This window comes from Pocillopora damicornis, chromosome 2 (assembly GCF_964200805.1).
Source record: "Pocillopora damicornis chromosome 2, jaPocDami1.2, whole genome shotgun sequence".
NCBI lineage: Eukaryota > Metazoa > Cnidaria > Anthozoa > Scleractinia > Pocilloporidae > Pocillopora > Pocillopora damicornis.
This window is the reverse complement of record NC_142671.1, coordinates 16,230,248-16,251,843: the sequence shown is the minus strand read 5'-3', so window position 1 is coordinate 16,251,843 and position 21,596 is coordinate 16,230,248. Positions and strand designations below refer to the sequence as shown.

Below are 21,596 nucleotides of genomic sequence, written 5' to 3'. Positions count from 1 at the left end.
TTGAATTCGCAGTGTTATCCCTGGCTTTTATGAGCCCGATAAGACATTACAGAAAGAGAAAGCGTGGACCATGCTGCTTCTTTGTTAGGGATCAAGCTCGTCGATTGAATTGCTTGCGGGCAATATATCACAAGGATGAACCGTTTATTCGTGCAGCAAAAATCAAGCAAGAGGCACAAACCAAATTTTCACTTTATTAAGAGATCGATTCATCGGTTGATTAACTTGACCGTGGATAACAAACCTTTCTTGCATAGTCCACAGACTAGACAATGAATGGTGTTTAGGGAGTACATATCCAAGAAATAAAATATGGTCGTTATCATACGCTGTGAACAGTCAATTTTTCCCCTGAAGCAAACTTGAAAAGCATACGATGTTTGTGATTACCCGTCTCCAGTACAAAAATGTGATTTGATTCAATTCCCTTTAACTTCCCTTTCAAATTAAGTTGTTTTGCCAGTTAACGAAGAGTATCATTCGGGATTAAAATATTTCCCACAGTAAATTTCCTTACAGCTATCACCTTGTGTTTGGAAATAATAATAAACAATAGAGCGGACTTGTCAGGAAATACTGAAGAGAGGCACGTACTTCTCACTTACCTTTCTTGAATAAATGATGGGGAAATGTGTGCTTACAGCAAATGAGCTGATCCATATTAGACCTGATAGGACGTTCCAGAACATAAACTACATACTCACATTTTACCAAAAGTGAAATTAAACCTACATTGGGAAATTCAGCAGCAAAATAGATGCTTATTTTTCATGGAGCGGCCCGGATAGGATATCACAGCTCATCCGCCTTCCTTCCTTCAACAAAGCATGAAAACCTGACGAGGAAAAAAAGCTATGACCCCGTTACATCGATACAAAAAATTTTTGATGATCGCAATTCTACCAGTGTTCCTTTATTGCTATCCCTTCAAAGCTTCCGCGTTATGTTGAAGGTATAAATCAAAGGTGGTTTTCCTCTCAGTACCATTTTTTTCATTTGGATTCATATCAAAGGAATACGTCGATTACTCACCACAAATCGTTTTCTAATGGCGGAAGTTGAGGCAGGTGTTGCACTCGCCGATCTCTCAAGCAAGCCAGGAGAAAGGTAGGTGTGCTTTTTATCAGACACCTGGTCATATAGATGATTTTTTTAAACAAAATGCACGCCAAGTTGATTCAGTAATGCCAATCAGTATCAAACTAGCACTATTTACAACCAGCAAGAAGCTATTTTAAAAGATACAGTGTTTCGTTTCCGGGTTAATAACTGTAGTGGACAGCGCGACCTTTTTCTTAATATTTAGAACGTATTGATTTAGCTGAAATTTCATCGGCCTGACAGATGTCGGTCCTTTCCTAATGTATAACTTTCACCTTGTTTCATAGCATTTCACTCCTCAAGTATTATTTTTACTTCAAGTAACACTGCTTTGTATTTTCCGTGAATCTTCTCCAACATGTAACGAGGTTACTCCTATAGTGAACATGTTTACCTCTATATTCTGCTGTCGTTTAAATGGCTGCTGTCTGGTTTTTTATCGAATGTTTTAATGACCAAACTTGGTTACGACCCACTGGGTTTTCCGAAGTTGTTTACATTACCAATTTAATTCACTGAAACAAGTAGTTGTAAATAGGACCTGAAATTTTTTTCAGTAGTAGTGTTCTTAGCTGCGAGGATCTCTTAATTTCATCTCTCCACCGCAGTGCAAATATATGAATTTTCATCTATCTAAAATCTTAATTCACATTTTTCGACGAAATGTAGCTTTAATCTAACCTAAAATCACAAAATCGTTAAATGTTTCTATTCGTGATACATTCACTTCCCTTGTTTTTTGGTTTGATCTATTTTTTGTAATTTATTAAGATCGTGTTTTTGCAGCTCGGGGTTTTTTACATTCTCTTTTACCGAAACGTCATTTGACCCGCTAATTAAGTAGCTCTCTGTGAAAGGAAACTTCTAATTTCATATACTTTGTTTAAATATGGCGTTTGATGACTCTTTTTAAAGGCAATATCACTGCTCAATTCTTTGAAGTTTACTTCAGTAACCTAAAACGTCATTGCCTTCTCGCAAGATCAACAGATGTGCAGATATATTAAAATGCTGTTGTTGTTTTGTTTCGCATATATTATATTAGTATTTGTCTGGGATCATTTTTTTTCTCGAGATACCGCTTTCTCCGTTTATTTGAAGTTGACTCGAAGCAAGGTTTCGTTTGACGTGATTTTTATGCTCACTGTTTTGTGTTCTAACCTTTAAAGTTGTCGATCATCTGTCAGAGTAAACGTTTAGCACACCTGATAAACGTCCGCTTTACCTGTGTTATATCCGTGATAATAGTGTGGAAATAAATGCCACACATGAAACAAGAAGAAAAGCTTAACCTCTAGCTGAGATAAACTTCCTTACTAAGACAAATACTCATAAAATCAGAAATTCACGGTGATGGTGAGCCAAACATTTCGAGCAAATGATTCACTTAAAATAGTGATGATTATGAACACATAAACATGGAGGACAGACTGAAAAGAACCTTCAATAAACACTAGTGATTTAACCTACACAACAATATAAAGTGTTTCAAAAGTTCGTATTAGGTTTTGTCTCTATTATGACAACAGCAGAGCCGGGTAGGTTCTTTTTCATTCCCTCATTGGTTCGAAATGTCTACTTTGAGGCTATTAGCTGTTACAGTGAGGGGTGGCCTTCTCTTCCGCTAGAATAAAGATATAATCATCAAGGAGCTGTGTAAAGGGAACTGTTCACTTTGTTGGAGAAAAAGTCTTTAGCAAGCTTAAACTTCGCGCCAACAATGATTTGCTGGACTGGGTATGTGTCTGCCTTCAAAAATCTTTAGTTCTGGAACAAAGTTTGTGTGTTAGTATCAGGTTTTGGCTAAACCCTCTGCAACAAAGAGCTTATCAAAAACAGATTATTTGTGTATGATTATATCATACCTGCAAACAATTTTTTTTAACCACTTCATGACTGTTCTCATTGTAAATGATTCCATGAGGAAAGCTGGAAAGTAGATCGGTATTCTACAAGTATCATTAAAGCTACAGAATAAAATCAGTTTCCCATCTACTCCTTCCAATAATTCAAAGAACATACTTCGAGAAGTTTTCGTTATCTTCCAGGTATCTTTTTATTTTTAAGGATTACTTCTTTCTGTGCTTCAACAATTGAAATTGGTCGTCCATTTTCAGTATAAGTGATAAATGTAGACAGGAGAATATATTCTCGTGATGTGGAACGTTTATTTCTATCATTACCTCTCTACATACATCCCTAGATAAGTTTATTCATCTGCTCAAGCAAATCTTTATAAACTGTGACTATCACTGCCCTGCTTATGGATTTTAGGATGACTCAAGATTTTAGGATTTGAATCTCTGAAGTTGTCTCAGACCTCTGCTCTTCTTGATAAATATAAGATTCTTTTAAAAAAATGCAGAAAATTAGATTGAAATTGACTTTCATTCTGTCTACTGAGTAAAAATAATAATGAAAAATGTTTGAAAAAATGTTTGATATTTGACTAGAATGTATTTATAACTTATATCAAGGTGTGAATCATTCTGTTTTGAACGGTTACTTGACCTTTAAGCCAGAATGTCTTCGAAGCATTCTTAGACGCATTAAGTGCTAAGGCTTATTTTGGAACCTTAAGCTGGTGCAACTTTAGGCGAATGAAGGAACCATAAGGTGACTTATGAGAACTGAAAGCAACGTGACTCTCTTAGAGTTACTTGAGCAATCTAAACTTTCTTTACTAAGATGGCTTTCCTTTCACCATTTATTATTTCTTTTCCAGTGTTATATCAGGGTCACGTTTTACTTTCTTTTGCAACATCATTATTCAACACGCTTGAATTGAAAAAAATTCTGTTATTCAACCAAAATAAAATTTGATATAACCAGTAAACGGGCAAATTGGTCAATAACAAAATTCTCCTCAGGGTCTGCCGGGAGGTTTAGTCTCTAGTCTTCCTTAGCTTACGAAAGCCTAAAATATAACGCCTGGGATATTTTTTTGCAAGATGGCGGGCACGTGTAAGGTAAATAGAATCTTTTATCTTACTTTAATTGAGTTCAGGATCAATAGCTATGAAATGTGGTACAAAAACAGACTGACGTGGAACATTTTGATCCAATAGGAATAAGGTAAAAGGGGTTTATATTTATTTAGAACACGAAAGTTGATTTCGTATTTTGCCGAGATTTTTAACTCAGTTAGATCAGAATCATTAGCTTATAAGCTTCTGGTTACGTACGATATGGTGTCCTTCAAAGCAAAATTGCAAAATTCGCAAAATCGTACCGAAAGTTAAATGTTTCATGCTGGACAAAGCCTTAGGAAAGGTGTAATTTTCACCAGATACAAAGTAATCTGTGAATTCGATTCTTCAAAGAGCTTCTCCTACATTCGCATACACAAATTTTTACGCGTCTATTACAACTTTAATTACGTTCACCTACGAAGTACTAAACAGCGGCCACCATGTTTTTTTTACCTCTTTCGCTATCAGTGCAAAACGCTTGATTTGTAGCAAACGTCTTTATTCCAATTGGTGAAACTGGCAACACAGCTACTGTTTATAACTTTATAAGATTCCACATTATCACTATTAGGCAGGTAGTTTCCTTAGTTTTGTTTGGCATACTTGTGTTTTGCGCGTTGGGAAAGTATTTGTGGAATGCAAAGGGTTTCTCACATAATCAACACTTCAGAGTGTGCAATCAATCTTTTTTTTTCGGTGGAGATTACTTAAATTTAAAAAGAATTCCAAAACCTTTTGAGGTTACCTGATACCAGATGCGCTGCCAGGATGGTAAACACGTCGAAGACTATGAGTAAAATGAAAATGTTCGACGAATCAAAAAGGGCATAGACAACACCCTTTACCACTGTGTTAAGAAGTAAGAACACCTTATGAGGGAACAGATCATTTAAAACTGAGGAAGTGCTATGTCCAGAAACCTACTTTTCCTGACATAATAATTTTGAGCGAGATAGCTCTCACAATCCGGTAATTGTTTGAAAGAGACGATATCGACCTACAAAAGTTGATGGTGAAATATATCTTCAACTGAACCTAATAAAGTAAGGGTTGATTAATATTTTCTTGCTTTCTAACAGAAGCCATAAATTTCCAGTTACGGATCCCTGTTTTGTAAAGAGTGCTGATGAAAGAACAGTTTGCCTGTTAATTTTCTAATATGAGAAATCTACGCTCCTTGAAATTTACTTCGGCTTTTTTCTCAGTGCTTGTTCTGTACCATAATTATTTGTTCAGGTTAGTAAAACTGAGCAGCGTTATGACGGATAATGACTTCAATTGACTGACATAGCGAGGTCGATCGGATACCCAGCTATTGCAATTGGAGGGAGACGCTTCTTTTTTTTTGTCTCAAGGAAACCGCTTTTCTGTGCGTTGGTTTTGCTTAAGCGCATTTCGCACATCGGTAACATCTTTTTTTGTGTGTGTGCAATCTCCCTTTCAAAACTAATACTCTTTTTCATCCCATGGGTATTTGGCCCCGGGTAGAATCTCATAGTTCAAAGGATTAACAACTTTTCAAGTAAAAATACCTTCAATTTGGACTGAACTAAAAAATGCTAACATATAACAAAAATGTAGAAGGTGGTCTACTATTAGGCTTGCCAACAAGACACTGGGCATTAGCTGGACTTTGAGAACATTGACATTCTACGACAAATCTAAGGGTTTGAAGAAAAAAATACAGTCCTTATTTTGTCAATAATTGAAAAAAGACTTGACGCCTAAATTTTTAATATGACATCGCTTTCGCTTGACAACATCCCGTTCTTGCGCCTAGGTCCTATGCAGTTCACAAGAAACGTAAAAAACGCCCCCATGTGTACGAGGCTATCACCATAGGACGAAGAATCAAAGTATTTCTTGTTCTTACTACTTATCAAGAAGCCTTCGAAAGATTGGGGCATTTCCTTGCCCGCAGACCATTAGCGGTTCTTCTGGTTTCGCTAATTGTTTTTATTGGAAGCTGCCTCGGATTCATTCGCCTGAATGTTGAGCAGCCCACCATTGAGCTTTTTACCTTCACCAACAGCAAATCCAGACAAGACTCGCATGATTCCGCACAATTCTTTCCAATTCTTGAGGCACGACAAGAACAAGTAATCGTAATACCCAGGAATGGGGACAGTATTCTAAGTGAAGAATGTTTAAAAGACGCCATTATGGTTCACAGAGCCATAGTAAATATCAGCAGTTACGTCAATGTATGTTTCAGGCAGCAATCACTAAATGCCCAACAAAGAAGCACAGAGAAAAGCTGCAAGATCAGCAATCCTCTTGAGTTAGCTGGAACGCATTTTCAAAAATTAAAAAATCTTTCCTCGATCCTTGCTCGCGAGTTGGTAAAGCCTAATGCTGTTCTTTCCTCTGGAAAAACACTTAATTCTTCTTATCAGCAAATGCTGGCCAATTTCCACATAAAGCGGAACAAAGATCAATTAACTGCCCGTGCCGACGCTCTTCGAATTATTTACTTCGTAAGAAAGACAACCAGTACAGAAGACTACCAAGACATAGCAAGGTTTGAAGCCTCCTTTAACAATCTCCTTGCTTCAATGGGTCCTCGCATGAAATGTGCAAAACTCTCCTACCAGACTGAGAGAACAGCGACTGATGCCTTGCAAGATATCCTGAAACCAGAGCTATGGCCTCTTTGTTTTTCAGTCGTAGCGATTGCTGTCCTTGCATTCATTGTCATACGCTTTACTTCTACCAACGCCGGTTGTTTAAGGACAGTCTTCCTGATGTTCTCTTCTCTTGCTTTTCCTTTAACGTGCTCTGCAGGTGTTGTCTCCATAACAAACTCTACCTTTTCTTCAACGTACCTGTTTATACCCTTCTTACTATTGGGGAAAGCAACTACAGACGTGGTACTTTACCTTATGGAATGGGAAAGGCAAAAAAAGGTGCCATCACTTGAACATCGCGTGGCTAATTGCCTGGCTAGAACAGGGGCCCTTGCTGTGATGACTGCACTATGTGGGTCGGTTCTTTATGGATTGGGAATCAAATCCTCTTTTAATGCGATTTCCAATTTTTCCTTTGCAACACTTGTTGCGTATGTAACTTTTTCTGCTTCTATTTTGATCACAGTCACTGTGTTGATGTATTTTGAAAGAAAGCTTAAGAAAGTGAACACGCCCTGTGCCACTACATGTGAAAGAAGATTGTCCATCTCTGAAGTTGGAAGAGTTGAGCTTAGACTCTCACAGTGCCATAAGACAAAACTGCAACGCACTCTGAAAGAATTGGCTCGAAAAATAACATCAACTGGCGGCAAAATTCTCTCCCTTGGAATATTTGCCCTTCTCATCACTTTAGTTGTTTTCTCTGCCTTTCAAACTGGAGACAGAACGCGTACCACACAGTTGCGCTATCGGAGTGAAAACTTCAAGCAGTTTAACAAGGCACGACAAATGTTCCTTGATAACGAAACTGATGTGAGCATCGTTTTCTCCAAGCAAGTCGACTATTCACTAAAAAGTGTGCAAAATCAAGTACTGTCAATGTGTAAAAAACTGGAAGAGGCTGCTTACAGTAAAGGAGAGTCCCTTTGTTGGATGGTAGGCTTTCTACAGTGGGTCAAACATCAAAACATGAGCTGTTCACAGTCAGAGTTTCACCGGTGCTTAGAACTTTTCCTGAAAAATTCCCAGAGTTTGCTGTTTAGACAAGACCTGCTTTTAGAAGATTCTACATCTCTTGTTAAAATATCGGCGTCTCGAATTCATCTGAGGATGACACTGAACAACCGATTGCGAGAGGATAGAGAAGCCCTTAGGAAACTGAGAAGTGATTTACATGAACAGTCTTCCTTGAAAGCTGTTCCAATCTCCAGAGAATTTTTCGAGATAGATGACCTCGTCAAGTTAGAAAAAGAAACCATCTTCATAGTTCTCACAGCTGGCACAGTGTTGGTGTTTGCTGTTTCTATGTTTGCAATGTGTCATGTCGGGGCTAGTACACTCCTAGCTATAACATACGACCTTCTCATACTGGAAGCAGCAGCCATTATGAAAACATTTGGAATCTACCTGGATCATGTGGTTTTCATTTCTCTTTTTGTGGCGATCATGCTGTCCTTGAATTTTAGTATTGAAGTGTGCCATTCGTTCGTACTCTCGGCCAAGCAAGACATACAAGGTCGCATGATTGATGCTCTTCGCTCCGTAGGAGTATCCGTGTTGGGAGGTACTTTAATATCCGTATCAGCCTCTGTTTCCCTGGGATTCATTTTTCCCAGTCTGGCAGACATTTTCCACCTACTACTTTCCTCGATCTTCGCTTTGGGGTCGATCCACGCTCTTCTTGTTTTCCCGACGGTCCTTGCATTGTTTGAGGAGTTAATGCACAATTTCAGCTCCAAGATTAGTCAAGAAGTAACAGAGCACTTCATGGTAGGAGATGACTCCACATCATTGGAAGCACGGAATGGCGACATAAAAAAGCTCAAGGCTAAACGTTCCGGGATCTCCATCATAGGCATTAGTTGTAGATTCCCCGGTGCTCACAGTAAGAACCTCTTTTGGGCCTTGCTTGAGCAAGGAAAGAGCTCCATTCGTGCGTTTCCCGAGAATAGAACACAGCAGCATAAAGCGTTTGTTGAGTTCTACAACCCCAAGCGTTTCGTCAATGGGCGCCTTTGTGCCATCAATGGTTCCTACCTGGAAGAAATTAAGAATTTCGACAACAGGTTCTTCGGTATCTCCAATCAAGAGGCACGTGCAATGGACCCTCAGCAAAGAATACTCCTTCAAGTAGTCTACGAGGCAATAGAAGATGCAGGAATGCGACTTGAAGACTTACAAAAGTGTAGAACAGGTGTTTTTGTTGGTGTGATGAATATCGAATACAGTTCTCTTTTAGAAAACCGGTCAAATTACCCCTACATCGATCAGTATACCTCAACAGGGATAACGGCATCTATTCTTGCCAACAGAGTGTCATTTTGCCTTAATCTGACCGGACCAAGTGTTGCCGTGGATACGGCATGTTCCTCATCGCTGACTGCTCTTAAACTAGCCTATGATAGCCTGCATAACGATGATTCCGATATAGCTATCGTTTGCGCACCCAATGTCGTTCTTAACCATTCCATGCAGATAATATCCAGTATGGCTGGACTTCTTGCCCCGGATGGCCGTTGCAAGAGTTTTGATGCTTCTGGGGACGGTTATGGACGCGGAGAGGGCTTTGCAGCTGTCGTACTAAAACTGTCAAAGGATGCTCTTTGTGACAAAGACGATGTATATTGCGAGATCCTTGCATGTGGAATGAACAATGATGGTCAAAATGCTGTCCCGATCACTGCCCCAAGCGCTAAGATGCAAGCTCAATTATCAAGAAACGTGCTAGAGCAATCAGGAGTGGCCGCAGAAGACGTGGATTACTTCGAAGCACATGGGACTGGTACTGCGATCGGTGATGTAGTGGAAGTCAACTCCATAGCAGACACCTACTCCAACCTGGACGCAAATTCTTCACGAAAATTGAGAATTGGCTCCGTCAAATCTAATCTAAATCATACGGAATCTACTTCCGGTCTTGCTGGACTTATTAAGGCCGCTCTGATGATAAAAAACAAGACCTTTGTACCCACTATCAACGTCAAGGTGTTGAATCCCAAACTAAAGCTTGAAGAAAAAGGGATTATTTTGCAACAAACTCGTGAGTCTTGGAAAACAGAAAAGGGAAAGTCGCGAATAGCAGCCGTTAATTCATTCGGCTATGGTGGGTCAAATGTGCATGTTATTCTTCGCGAAGCTACACCAACACCAAGCTTCCAAGTGGAAAACATCAAACCCAAGAATAACGTTCTTACTATCACAGCACGTTCTCTAGAAGCTCTTAAAAAGCTGTCACACCTTTACTCCGAATGGATTAAAGACAACGCTGAAGGAATGAATGAAAACTTTGTGCAAAACTTATGTTACTCTTTGAACGAACGTCGAAGCCAGTATCCGCATCGCCTGGCAGTTGCCTTTGGGCCGGCTTTCGAAGCATCAAAGTCACTAGAAGCTTTTGCTGATGACTCCGTTGGTTGGGAAAAGACCGCTTCTTATGCTGAAGTGACCTCAAGTGATAGAAAACTGGTTTTCATGTTTGGGGGTCAGGGATCACAATGGTATGCCATGGGAAGGCAGTTAATGGAATGTGAAACTGCTTTCAGAGAGGCAATTTTGACAGTCAGCAGCTTACTGAGAGATATGGGACAGACGTGGTCACTTGAAGACGAATTGATGGCACCAGAAGACATTTCGCGAATATCAGAAAACTACATTGCCCAGCCAGCCACGTTCGCTGTCCAGTACGCAACCGCACAGCTGCTTAAGTCCTGGAAAATCCATCCGTCTGCTGTTATTGGTCATAGTTTAGGAGAGTTCGCAGCTGCCTGTGTTGCTGGAGTCATCACTGTCCAGGAAGCACTTCAGCTGGTACTAACTCGCTCCACTCTTCAAGACAAATGCCCAAGCAATGGAAGTATGGCTGCCCTGGGCATGCCTGAGATAAAGGCCAGGGAACTGCTTTTCAATCTCAGGTTAAGCGCCACCCTTGACATAGCGGCAGTTAATGATGCAAAAAGCGTCACTGTAGCTGGTGAGTCCCAATCCATCGAGGCACTGGGGCAACATCTTTCGATGAACGCAAGAGATGTTTTCTGGCGTGTTCTTGGAACAAACCGTGCATTTCACAGCTCACACATGGAACCCATCAAGAAACCATTTCAGGCAGCTATGAAAAGTGTACAGCTAAACCCTCAATTATCGAAGATTCCAATGTACTCAACCGTTGAAGGCGAAGTTGTCTCGGGTCAGCAGTTAAACAGCGATTACTGGTGGCGAAATATACGCTGTCCTGTTCGCTTCTACTCGGCAATGAAACATCTACTGAGAGATGGTTACAAGCAGATAATTGAGATCAGCACGCAGCCAATTCTTGCCCACTACGTGAAACAGATAGCTCTTCAGGAAAATTTGACGGAAGAGGAAAGGCCCGTTGTTGTCGCAACCCTTCCTCGCAAGAGAGTTCCTATCAAAGAGCAACACAAATGCTTTCTTCAGAACACAGTATGCAGATTGTATACCATGGGATTTCCCGTAGACTGGACCTCGGTACAGGGGAGCCAATCAGCCAGGTTCATCCGGTCCCCAACATCTCCATGGCTGGAAAACAGTTTTTGGTACAGGGAACAACCCCTGCAATCAACAGTCCACCCAGTGGGCTCTAAAGAAACCCTGAGGAAGCCAACACATCCTTATCTGGCACAAGTCAAAATGACCGACTTATACTCAGGCCTGCACTGCTGGGATACTGAGATTGACCTTTTCAATTTTCCATCTCTAAAGGACCACGCCCTTATTGAAGGAGGTGCTGTGATGCCCGGGGCTGCTTACCTGGAGATGGCCTTTGCAATGGTAAAGGACGAATTCGTACATACTTCTGGCCTGGAACTTGGTGATGTGAAACTTTCAAGTCTTCTCACTCTTCCTGAAACACAGGTGAGCGTAGTTTATACATGAATTAGAGACAAGCTATATCATCTAGGTTGGGTTTATCGTAACTTTTTATCCTTTGTTCTTTAGGTTAGATCCTTACGACTTCGCCTTTTAAAGACCGACAAAATAGACAAGGCTCAGTTTCACATTACAAGCGTACAGGACGACCAGTCTGAAATTATTTTGAGTAGTGGAAATATTTCGGTCGATTTCTTGGACGCAAAAGCAAACAGTGAGGAAGAAGGTATTATAATATTCAAATGCGTTTACGATTCTCCATTTATAGCGTATTTATCTATCCACCCATCTATATATTGATTTATGAGCTAAAGTACTATCCAAATGATTGTGCTTATTACGCAATCATGATTGTTACAGACTATAACTATCACATAGAAATTAAAAGGAGACATTTCCCTGTTTTGGCCTTGTACAGCTTGCAGTCAAGTTGGCCCAGCCGTCAACGAGCTAATCAGAAATATGAAAGAGATGCCGATTGAAGGATTCAGAGAATTGACTCAAAAGTATGGCTTTCAGTATGGTAGTGCCTACTCGATCATCAAACAGACATGGTACAGCGAGCACGAGGGACTTTGCTTGATTGATATCCATGAATCACCCATCGTTCAATCAGAGAGTGAAAATTATGTTGTCCACCCCTCCATTTTGGACGCGTGTCTTCAGTCCTGCTTTATCCCACTCGGAATCTCATCTGCTGATGAAAAATCTGTTTTACCGGTGGCATTTGAGGGCATCACTTTGTATAACGTTCCAAATACCAATCAACTCTATTGTCACGTCGTTGAGGATGCCAAAGAGTTCGGGAAATTCGACATCACGCTTATAAGTCCATCTGGAAGGGTTTTACTAACCATGAGAGAGTTCCGTATCGCAGAATTGAATAGCACACCACGCCGATTTACTTCTGATGGCCTTGTTTATGAAATGAAGTGGATAGAAGAGGATTTACAAGGACAAAGAGCAATGGCACCAGACTTGACCTGTCTTCTTCTTAGGGACAGCTCTCCTTTCTCAGACATCCTAATCGCCAAGCTTCGCGCTGCAAGAGTCAATGTAATCACAGTTGATCCACCCAATGCTCTATTTTTTGACACAGAAACAAAAGAAGCGATAAGCAGAGAGTTTACTGCCGTACATTCGATCCATTCGTCCATCCTCAAAGTCGTCAACATGTGGCCAGTAGAAACCACTGTCCTACCAAACAATTTCGATGTTATCGAAAAAGCACAAAACCTCGCCTTCAGTAGCTCAGTTTTCTTAATTCAACAGCTTGCAAGAAACCATTTTCTTGATTCTCAGCTTATGCTCGTCTCTGAAAGTACACAGCTCCTAAGTACCACAACGAAATCTCAGAGTGACTCCATTCCTTGGGCTTCTACAATCTGGGGTCTTCGCAGAACAGCAAAGCTGGAAGAATCTGATCTTAGGATTACCTCGATTGATCTTGGCAACAAAAACGATAATGATGAAGTAGACTTACTCCTCTCTGAAATCCTTGGCGATAGTATAGAAGAGGAGGTTGCCTTTCGAGATAGAAAGCGGCTCATAAATCGCGTTGTGAGATCAAATATTTTCACCGAGCAGCCCACAATACACAGCACCGTTAGCGACTGGGGTTCTTTGTACTTGTCATCCATTCCTGCTTCACGGAAGGTCTGCTTTCGCCAGAGAAGTTTTTCGAGGCCATCGCCATCCGAGGTCACAGTAGAACTGCTTTATTGCTGGACACCCTCTGAGTCAATACTTGATGTAGCCAAACCAGATGCCTGTGTTTTCACCGTGGGAAAGGTGATTCATCTACCACAGGAAACTGCAAGTAATCAGTTACAAATTGGAGACGTTGTGTGCGGCGTTATGGCCTCTGGACGAGTTTCTCGTTCCGTTTCCATGCAAGTTAGCGACACTTTTGTAAAGCCAACTATTTTGACGCAAGAACAAGCAACATACATCCCTGCCTGCCTTGCCATAGCCTTTCACGCCCTACAACGGATAGGAACGATGGGAGAAAAGAAGAAGTTACTGATTCATCAGGCTCACCGTGGCCCTGGGCCTGTGGCAGTCGCCCTTGCAAAAGCATTGGGTCATGAAGTATTTTGCACTATCTCAGACACTTGCCAATCGGTGATAGAATCCACCCTTCTAGAGCTGGGAGCAAAGACTGTAGCACATCAGAGTCTCACTAGGTTTGAAAAGGATTCCATTGACGCTTTTGATGCAGTTTTGTTTTTCTACCCACCCACTCCGAACGCTCTGCAAAAAAGCAGTCGACGTCTTAAGCGCGGAGGAAAAGTCGTTATCTTAGGAGCCGAATTTGATGGTGCCGTCGTTTTCCCTGCAAAGAAAAACGTCCTGTATGTAAGAGAAAGCATTTCAGATATCATCCGATCACCCAAGACTTATCAAAAGCTCAGCTTAGAGAGTCTAGAGCTGCTAAAAGGTGGTGGAGTTCTTCAAAAGCTTTTGGAAATCAAGTTACTATCGACAGACATACCCACGGCAGTTGAAGCTGCAAACAAAGCCAATCTGAATGACTCACCTCCAAAACGGGTCATGAGAGAATCTCGAGGCATTTCTTTTCTGGTTCACTCTTTTGCACCGCCTGAAGGAGGCAGTGATCTTCAAACGATCCCCGTGCTTCCACGAGGTCTGGACGTGTGTGGTCTGAAAGAAGACAGAACGTACTTGGTGGCTGGGGGGACCAGAGGATTCGGATTTGAGGTGGTGCGTTGGATGGCCGAGAATGGAGCAAAGTCTATAGGACTGATTGGTCGTTCCAAGCTCTCAGATGCCGAGTATCGAAAAGTACGAGATGTAGAGACGAAGACAGGTGCAAAGTTGTATACGTTCCAGGTAATTTGGTGCATTACCTTTATAGTAGTCAATAATCAAACGGTTACTATTACATTTTCTCAACTAGAAATGCTAAGTTGCATTTGCGCGATGCCCGGAAAGTAACTTTATCTGAAGCACAACGCGCGCCAAGAATTTCAAAGACTCTTTTCTATTTTATTATTATAGATTGATATATCCAGCCAAGAGCAAATGGGGTCGTTACAAAAGCAGCTTGAGTCTCTTCCAAGTGTAGCTGGAATAGTGCATTCTGCTATGGTTCTCAGAGATCAATTCATCAAAGATTGGACATTTGAAAGTTTCACAGATGTTATGGGTCCTAAGATCAAAGGTGACCATCGGCGCTACTTTACATCGCACACTTTAATATTTCCTTTAACATCCTTACAATATTTGATTGATCCAGAAAAATTGAGCTATACCTTTCAACACCTATAAATATCAGGTCTCACACTTCAAATAATAATCATTCAACTTCTTCTCTGTGTTTGTTTTCCATTTCCTCATGAGTTGATATATGATAAAAGTGTAATGAAAGTTCGAGTGCACCTAAAACGCAAGATCATACCTGTTTACCAGCGGTGAAAGTAGCCCAAATTAACTACCAAAACTAAGTGTGATTAAATATTGAAAGACATTTGAGCACTATGAATTACTTATTCTCGTTTACTAAAATTGAGTTGTGTAAGATATTATTATCTGGATAGCGAATTACATAACATATCTTGATTTTATGAATGAAATGAAGATTGCAAGTGTGATATTTCTTTTAGGTTCCTTTTTACTACACCAAATGAGTTTGGAAATGGATCTAGATTTCTTTGTTATGTTCTCATCCATGGCATCTATTGTTGGAAACGTGGCATCATCGTCGTACTCAGGCTGTAATGCTTTCCAAGATTCTCTTGCCCAGTATCGAAGACAGGTACTCGGTTTGCCCGGACTTTCGATAAACTGGGGACCAATCAGTGGAGCTGGCGTGATGGACCGGCAGAGTAATATTGCAAAATTGATGGCAATTGGAGGACTGGGCTTCATAAATGCCAGAGATGGTAAATATGATTTTTTTAACACCCTAATAGCAGTTTTGTATATGAATTTGATTATTCTCATGGGTAACAATTAATGGATTTAAAAGACGACAAAATTATATTGTGGAGAATAGTGAAAGCAAATTAAAATGAACGTGACTCTTACATAGTTTGTGAAGGAATAGTTGCGCCCACTGTTCTCGATGCTACTTGGTAAGCTGAGGAAGAGAAAAGAGCTTTTTACAAGCGTAGATGAAGAAGTGGTTCACTTCGGGTGACATTAGTTTAAGATCGGCAGCAGATGATTTTCAACCAGTAGACAATATTCTTTACTTATCAAAACGTAAGCCACTCACTAGAATTTTTCGCAAAGTACCCAGTCTTGCCTTTTTCCCTTGTGTGAAAGTTGTACCGCTTGTTGTACCTTAAGAGAAACATTCAGTTCATCAGTAGTTTCCATGGAAGATTTGCAATTATTTTTCAGGAGTCAATCTGATGGCCAAGGTTTTGACCGAGGAGCCGAGCCGTTTCCATATCTCTTTATTTGGTGTGGACTGGCCTCGGTTTATTAACAGTAATACCGGACTACAAAATACGCCCCGACTCTCAATGTTCACCTCAGAAATCAGTGTTTCTGAGAGCCAAACTAACACAACAGAGTCTTTACTGCAAAGAATTCGGTTTGAAAAAGACCCAGATAAGAAAGGCGAACTTATCGTCGAGTATGTTCGCATCTCGGTTATAGAATTGACAGGCAGTTCATCGCTTTCAGAGACGGATCTAAACAAAAGCTTGTATAGCTATGGTATTGACTCCACTGCAGCTTTGACTCTGAAGATGCTGCTCGAGTCAAACTTGCAGGTCTCTTTTGAGGTGTGTATATCATAAGATTATTAAACAACACCGAATTTCCAATTTTCCCAGCTGGTGCCTTTAAGAAAGTCCCGTCGGAATATCCTTATACGTATCTTTTAGCTAAAATGTATTTTAGTTTGCTTAGCAACATTGTTCTGGGAAATACTCCAGTTGAGAATAATTCATTTCGATTCAAATGAGAGACGATTATCTTGAATCATCGATACTACTAAACACACCCCTACATACCCATATAAGGATCACGCCCTCATGTGTGTGGATGGTTTCATCGAATTAAAAGTTTCCATAATCATTCTTCGAGCCTGGAGATAGTGAATATTTAATCAAATTTTAACGTACGGTAGTGAATTATATTCAATCAAAACGTCCATACATGTTAAACTTCTAATGTTTGAAACTCTTGTCTTTAGGTCTACTACTTCATGCAGCCTGACACTACTACACTAAAAATGGCAAGGGACATCAGTGCCAAGCTTCGTGGGAAAGCAAGCAGCCCGCAGAATAGCGAGAGCCAAGAAAGTGCACCCGGACAAACTCAGTCATCGGAGGAAACAAATTCTTCAGACATGCCGTCCAAGAAGGAGGTTCAAGTTTTACCCCTTTACACTCCTGAGGGATCAGCGATAAAGTTCTTCTGTGTTCACCCTTCACATCGCTACGCGTTGAATTTGGTTCCCATTTCTACTGGATTTCAAGGACAGGTGCGTATCTGAACTTTATAGAATTTATTTAGCCCCTCAGCCAGTGATATAAACATCATTTAAATGTCTTTTTTTATCAATCGCCTTACATTTGGTTGTACAGCCAAAGAAATATTTTGCTGTCGTTGTTATAGTTTCAAGGTAATGTGAATCTCGCGGTGTCCATAACGCTGAGGTCGCTTCCCAAACCAGATCTTAGAAGATCGTGAAGTTTTAAGTATCTGGCTCTTTAGGATTCCTCGCTTGACCCAGTAGAGAAAAGGGCAAAAAAATTATTTGATGCAGTTGACAGGGGTCACATATTCTGGAAGTGATAACAATTTCTTCTCCTCCGAATCAACTCCATATTCTTTAAGCTTCGTTGATTTGCGCTTTCTCTTGATCTTTATATAAGTACACGTCAGAGGTTTCAAACACTTTCATCGTGTGGCTCGCATCTTTTATTCGTCTTTAATAGGACTTAGTATCCTTTTATGCTCTGGGCTTTACTGATCCCACGGTCATCAGTGAGGACTGGGGTGGAGTGCGTGAGCTTGCCGCTCATTACGTTCAGCTGATCACTGAAGTACAGCGCCATGGACCGTACTTTCTCGGGGGATATTCATATGGAGGACTTGTAGCATACGAAATGGCTTCCCTGTTAACAGAACAGAATCATAGGGTGGAGTTCCTTGTAATGATTGACACATTTCCTTGGTCACTACGTTCACGGACCATAACCGCTAGGTTATTTTCCGCGAAGGAAGACGGATGGTTGCCATCGCGACATGTTCAGGTTTGTTAAACATTTCAAAGTTATGCGATCTTTTATATTGTTTTAAATTGTTTTCATTGAAAGTAGAACTACCTCACTTAAAGACATAAAAATGGATAAATTTTAGGATTTTTGTACCTAATTGAGAATTTGTGGACATTTTGTATCACCTATGCCTCATCAGGTGATTTTATGTTTAGTGTGACTCTTCCGATTCCTTTTGTTCGTGAACCCTATGTAAGGAATTCCCTTTTCAAGGAATCATGATTTATACGGGTGGATTTCAAATTCGTAGAGAATAACAAAACTTTATTTGACGAACTTAAAAAGTAAGGTAAAATAGATAAATTTTCTCCACGGTTTTTAGAGAATTATCCAGACATACTTTTAGGTGACTTTATCTGTTCCTATTCTAATATTTTATTGCGTAAGGAAAATTAACAGATGCTGTCACTCTCTCCATTCAGCTTCAATTCGAAAGCTACTTGGAAAAGCTTGCAGTAGACACCTTAAAGATAAATGTTGACGAATATAAACAAATCAGAGACACGCACAGTCAAGACTGGATCATTGATGAGTTGCAAAAGAGAAGCCTTACGAAAGGTCTTACCACCTACAATTTAAGGACCCTAAGAGAAGCTCTTCTGAGGAATCAAACCCTTGCCAATAGGACGCATCAAGAATGGCAGCCTGCTGAGGTAAGAGGCACCCTTACTGAATGCCGATATCCATACACTTACGTTTCAAGGGGCAAGTTTTCCAAATGCCCTTTGGTCAACGAGAAGAATATCAAGCCATCAGACATCATCAATTTATTAGAAACATACTTACTATTAGTAAATAACTTGAGTGCAATTTTTCATGCTTAATAGGTTCGCTATCGAGGTCCTCTCACATTCCTCAGATGCCAGAACACCAGATTTTTCCCCCGTAATCCCACATCACAGGACATCGGGGAGGAATGGAGTCAGTTGGTAGATGAAGGTACCACAATGCTCGTTTGCCCTGGAGACCATTACTCTTTAAGTGAGTTACCTCAAGCACAAGTAACAGGCGGTATCCTGGCAACAGCCCTGGGCTTCACCTACCGCATGTTGTTTCCAGAATTCCCCACACCTCCGAGAACGTTTACCCAAAGACGTGCCGTGGGGAAACTTTCCGGCGGTGTAGACGTGTTCCTTCACTCTAAGAAAGGTAATTCGAAAAGAGCCTGTCCTCCGCTCGTTGTTTGGTGGTATAATATTCTCTTTAAAGGTGTATTCTAGATTTTGGCTGGTTTTATGGCTCCTCTAAAAAGTCACTGTTTAAATAAGAATGAGTTTGTCACTTGCTTTGTAACTCCCACCACTGAGGCCATTTACATTGTTTTCTCAGTGTTGTATGTATGGCCCCATGCGGCATTTTCTATTTTTTGTTTTCATGGCTGGCCATTGTCATCATTATGGTTTTGTTTCAACTACTTGTAATCGCAAAGTATTGTATAAAAAAATAGGTTTACAAGACTAATACATGAACTTGATATTTTGCGTATTGTTTCTTTCCTTACAATACACGAAATAAACTGTCAGAGATCTGCCTCAAAACAATATATTAGACAAAGATAAACGTATCCTGTTTGAATCTCATGGGTAACACATTTTTGTTATACTAGGCAACAAAATGCCGCATTACGGAATGCTATTTTTCCGTGAAGATGCCCACAGACTTGAGTTGAGATCAAAACCTGGCGAAGAAGAAGGGATTCAAAACGAAAAAACTAAAAAGATCATTGATCTGAAAGGTAAATATTTAGTCTGCACAGCTTTATCAGTCTTTTTGTTCTTCATGAATATTTTGCTCGGGACGAATTTCCTAAGATAGGAACATGCGTCTTTGTCCGAATCCCTCATACAAGTCTTAACTCTCCGAAGTTATGTTTAAGATCTGGAAATCGGGTCTCTTAGGAAGGGTGTCACATTTATTTCGTATTTTATCTCAATGAATTTATCAATGGAGATCATGCTGGGCTAGCTAATTTGACAGGGAAATGATAGAAGAATTACTTGAGAGGGAATACCATAGCAATAAAGCCCATGTTGAAGCTAAAGCCCCTCAGCTTGATCGTCTTCTATTTGTTTACCCAATACTTTCAAGTTAAAGATGAGGTCTGATACCTGTCAGGTTGTTATATTTGCTTTTAGCGAGATACTTGACCTTCATTGTCCCACTCAGCCTTCATTCGGACGCCCCACTGACAATGACACAAAGAGTACCATTGCTGTCTTAGGGGAATTTGAAAAACTGCACGTATAGAGGCATTACAGAATTCTGCCTGGAACCTTTTTTTTCTATTGTTAAACTCATGATTGCACCAAATGTCTGCTAACATAAAAATCATCGTTTTCCAGAACTTCGCATGGTGCAGCCAGGAAGATTTGTCTCAAGTGCCCTAAAGTATACCTGGCGAAAACGAAGAGTTGAAGGTTATGAAAGTGGAAATTTGGGATACATTGCTTCGGTTGCAACCAGTCGCCGCGTGTACAATTTGGAATTTTGTGATTATTCCGACTTAAAAGCGTTTTACGACATGGTAGAAGCCGTGTTCGCTGTCAAGCTATTGACTATTTAGAAATGTAGTCGTGATATTCAGTAGTATTCAGGAAGGAATTTGCTAGTTTGAAGTTTGAAGTATCAGTGTCAACTGACACTTAAAACTTTATTATAGTTTCTACCTTTTTTATCCAGCCTACATTAAGGAATATATTCAAAAGACATTGATAGATAGATGAAGAAACCGTTTTTGAACTTACGTTTAACATGTTAATCGCATCCTCGTTCGACTACCACTCCTCATCCTTTGCGATAATATTGATATATAGGTGAAAAGGTTTTGAAATATTTTTTATTGGAAAAGTTGAGAAACACTAGACCAATTTATGAAAACGGAATGATTTAATTGACAAGATGCTTGCGTAGCAACCTTTTCCTTCGTCAAGCCAAACGAGAGAAGTGTTGGCTAAGCCAAAGTGATGTGCAGGCGTGGATGAAAAACTTTCTATCGCCTTTTTATTTACCTCCCCATTCGCTCTTGTTTCTCGTGCTTGGACGAAAAGAAACGGAAAAACAAAAATTCTTCCGGAACATGAATACCTCGTTATTAGAACTAACTTTCATACGAACGAACGAACGCTAACCCTAAGCGTACGAAACCTTCAAGTAAATTTACCTTTGGATGATTGAATTTTAAGAGAACGTCATACACTTTCCTTTTTGAGGCCCAAATTTGGGTGATTATAATTCTGTAAACTTAAGCGTGCTCAAGAGCTTCATCAGGATGTTTCAACAAACAGACCTTTTTTTTTTTGTTTCATAGCCTCACTTGAGGCTCTCGTTTCCTTTCTAATAGGTAGTGGCGGTTCATTGGCCCTGGTGTGAATACATTTAATAAATCTGTAACATGCAAATTTTTTCATTGTCAAATCAATAATATTCTATTACTGGAAAGTGTTTTTGATAACGTAAGACATGAATTTTGTAAAAATTAGGTAAGCTGAGAACAAAAGCCTTGAAGCTACCGCTGCAAAATGATGAAGGTCTTAGACTTATCAATAAAATTTTATAATTTTTTAATCAGAGATGTTCTTTATTATTTTCAACCTATAAAAAAATCCATATGTTGAGGTCTGGACCGCGAGTCTTTGAAGCTGACCTGTGTATAGGGGTCACTTGTACATAGAGGACGCGGTCACTCTTTAGATTCCCGAATCCAAATTGTCACCATCATTATTTACCTGTACATAACGGTCACCGAACTG

General features: G+C 40.2%; 1 protein-coding gene and 1 pseudogene across 1 annotated transcript; both read left to right on the top strand.

Annotated features, from left to right (window-relative positions):
• The window catches only part of LOC149050082 (uncharacterized), an 89,740-nt pseudogene that overhangs the window by 23,976 nt on the left and 44,168 nt on the right, over positions 1-21,596 (top strand).
• On the top strand, positions 1,049-21,411 carry LOC149050087 (uncharacterized). The gene is made up of 13 exons (XM_089196828.1): positions 1,049-1,107; positions 5,854-11,572; positions 11,657-11,813; positions 12,006-14,440; positions 14,609-14,771; positions 15,214-15,492; positions 15,956-16,344; positions 16,758-17,048; positions 17,506-17,823; positions 18,270-18,500; positions 18,675-18,996; positions 19,454-19,582; positions 20,190-21,411. Exons 1-13 carry the CDS (start codon positions 1,049-1,051, stop codon positions 20,408-20,410), a joined length of 10,713 nt encoding a protein of 3,570 aa, XP_089052954.1. The 3' UTR covers positions 20,411-21,411.

Bases quoted from the DNA above. Each gene is read 5' to 3' on its own strand.
- LOC149050087 (XM_089196828.1), top strand. From the start codon at position 1,049: ATGGCGGAAGTTGAGGCAGGTGTTGCACTCGCCGATCTCTCAAGCAAG. The intron at 11,573-11,656 runs GTGAGCGTAGTT...TTTGTTCTTTAG, and splicing joins TCACTCTTCCTGAAACACAG to GTTAGATCCTTACGACTTCG. The intron at 19,583-20,189 runs GTAAATATTTAG...ATCGTTTTCCAG, and splicing joins AAAGATCATTGATCTGAAAG to AACTTCGCATGGTGCAGCCA.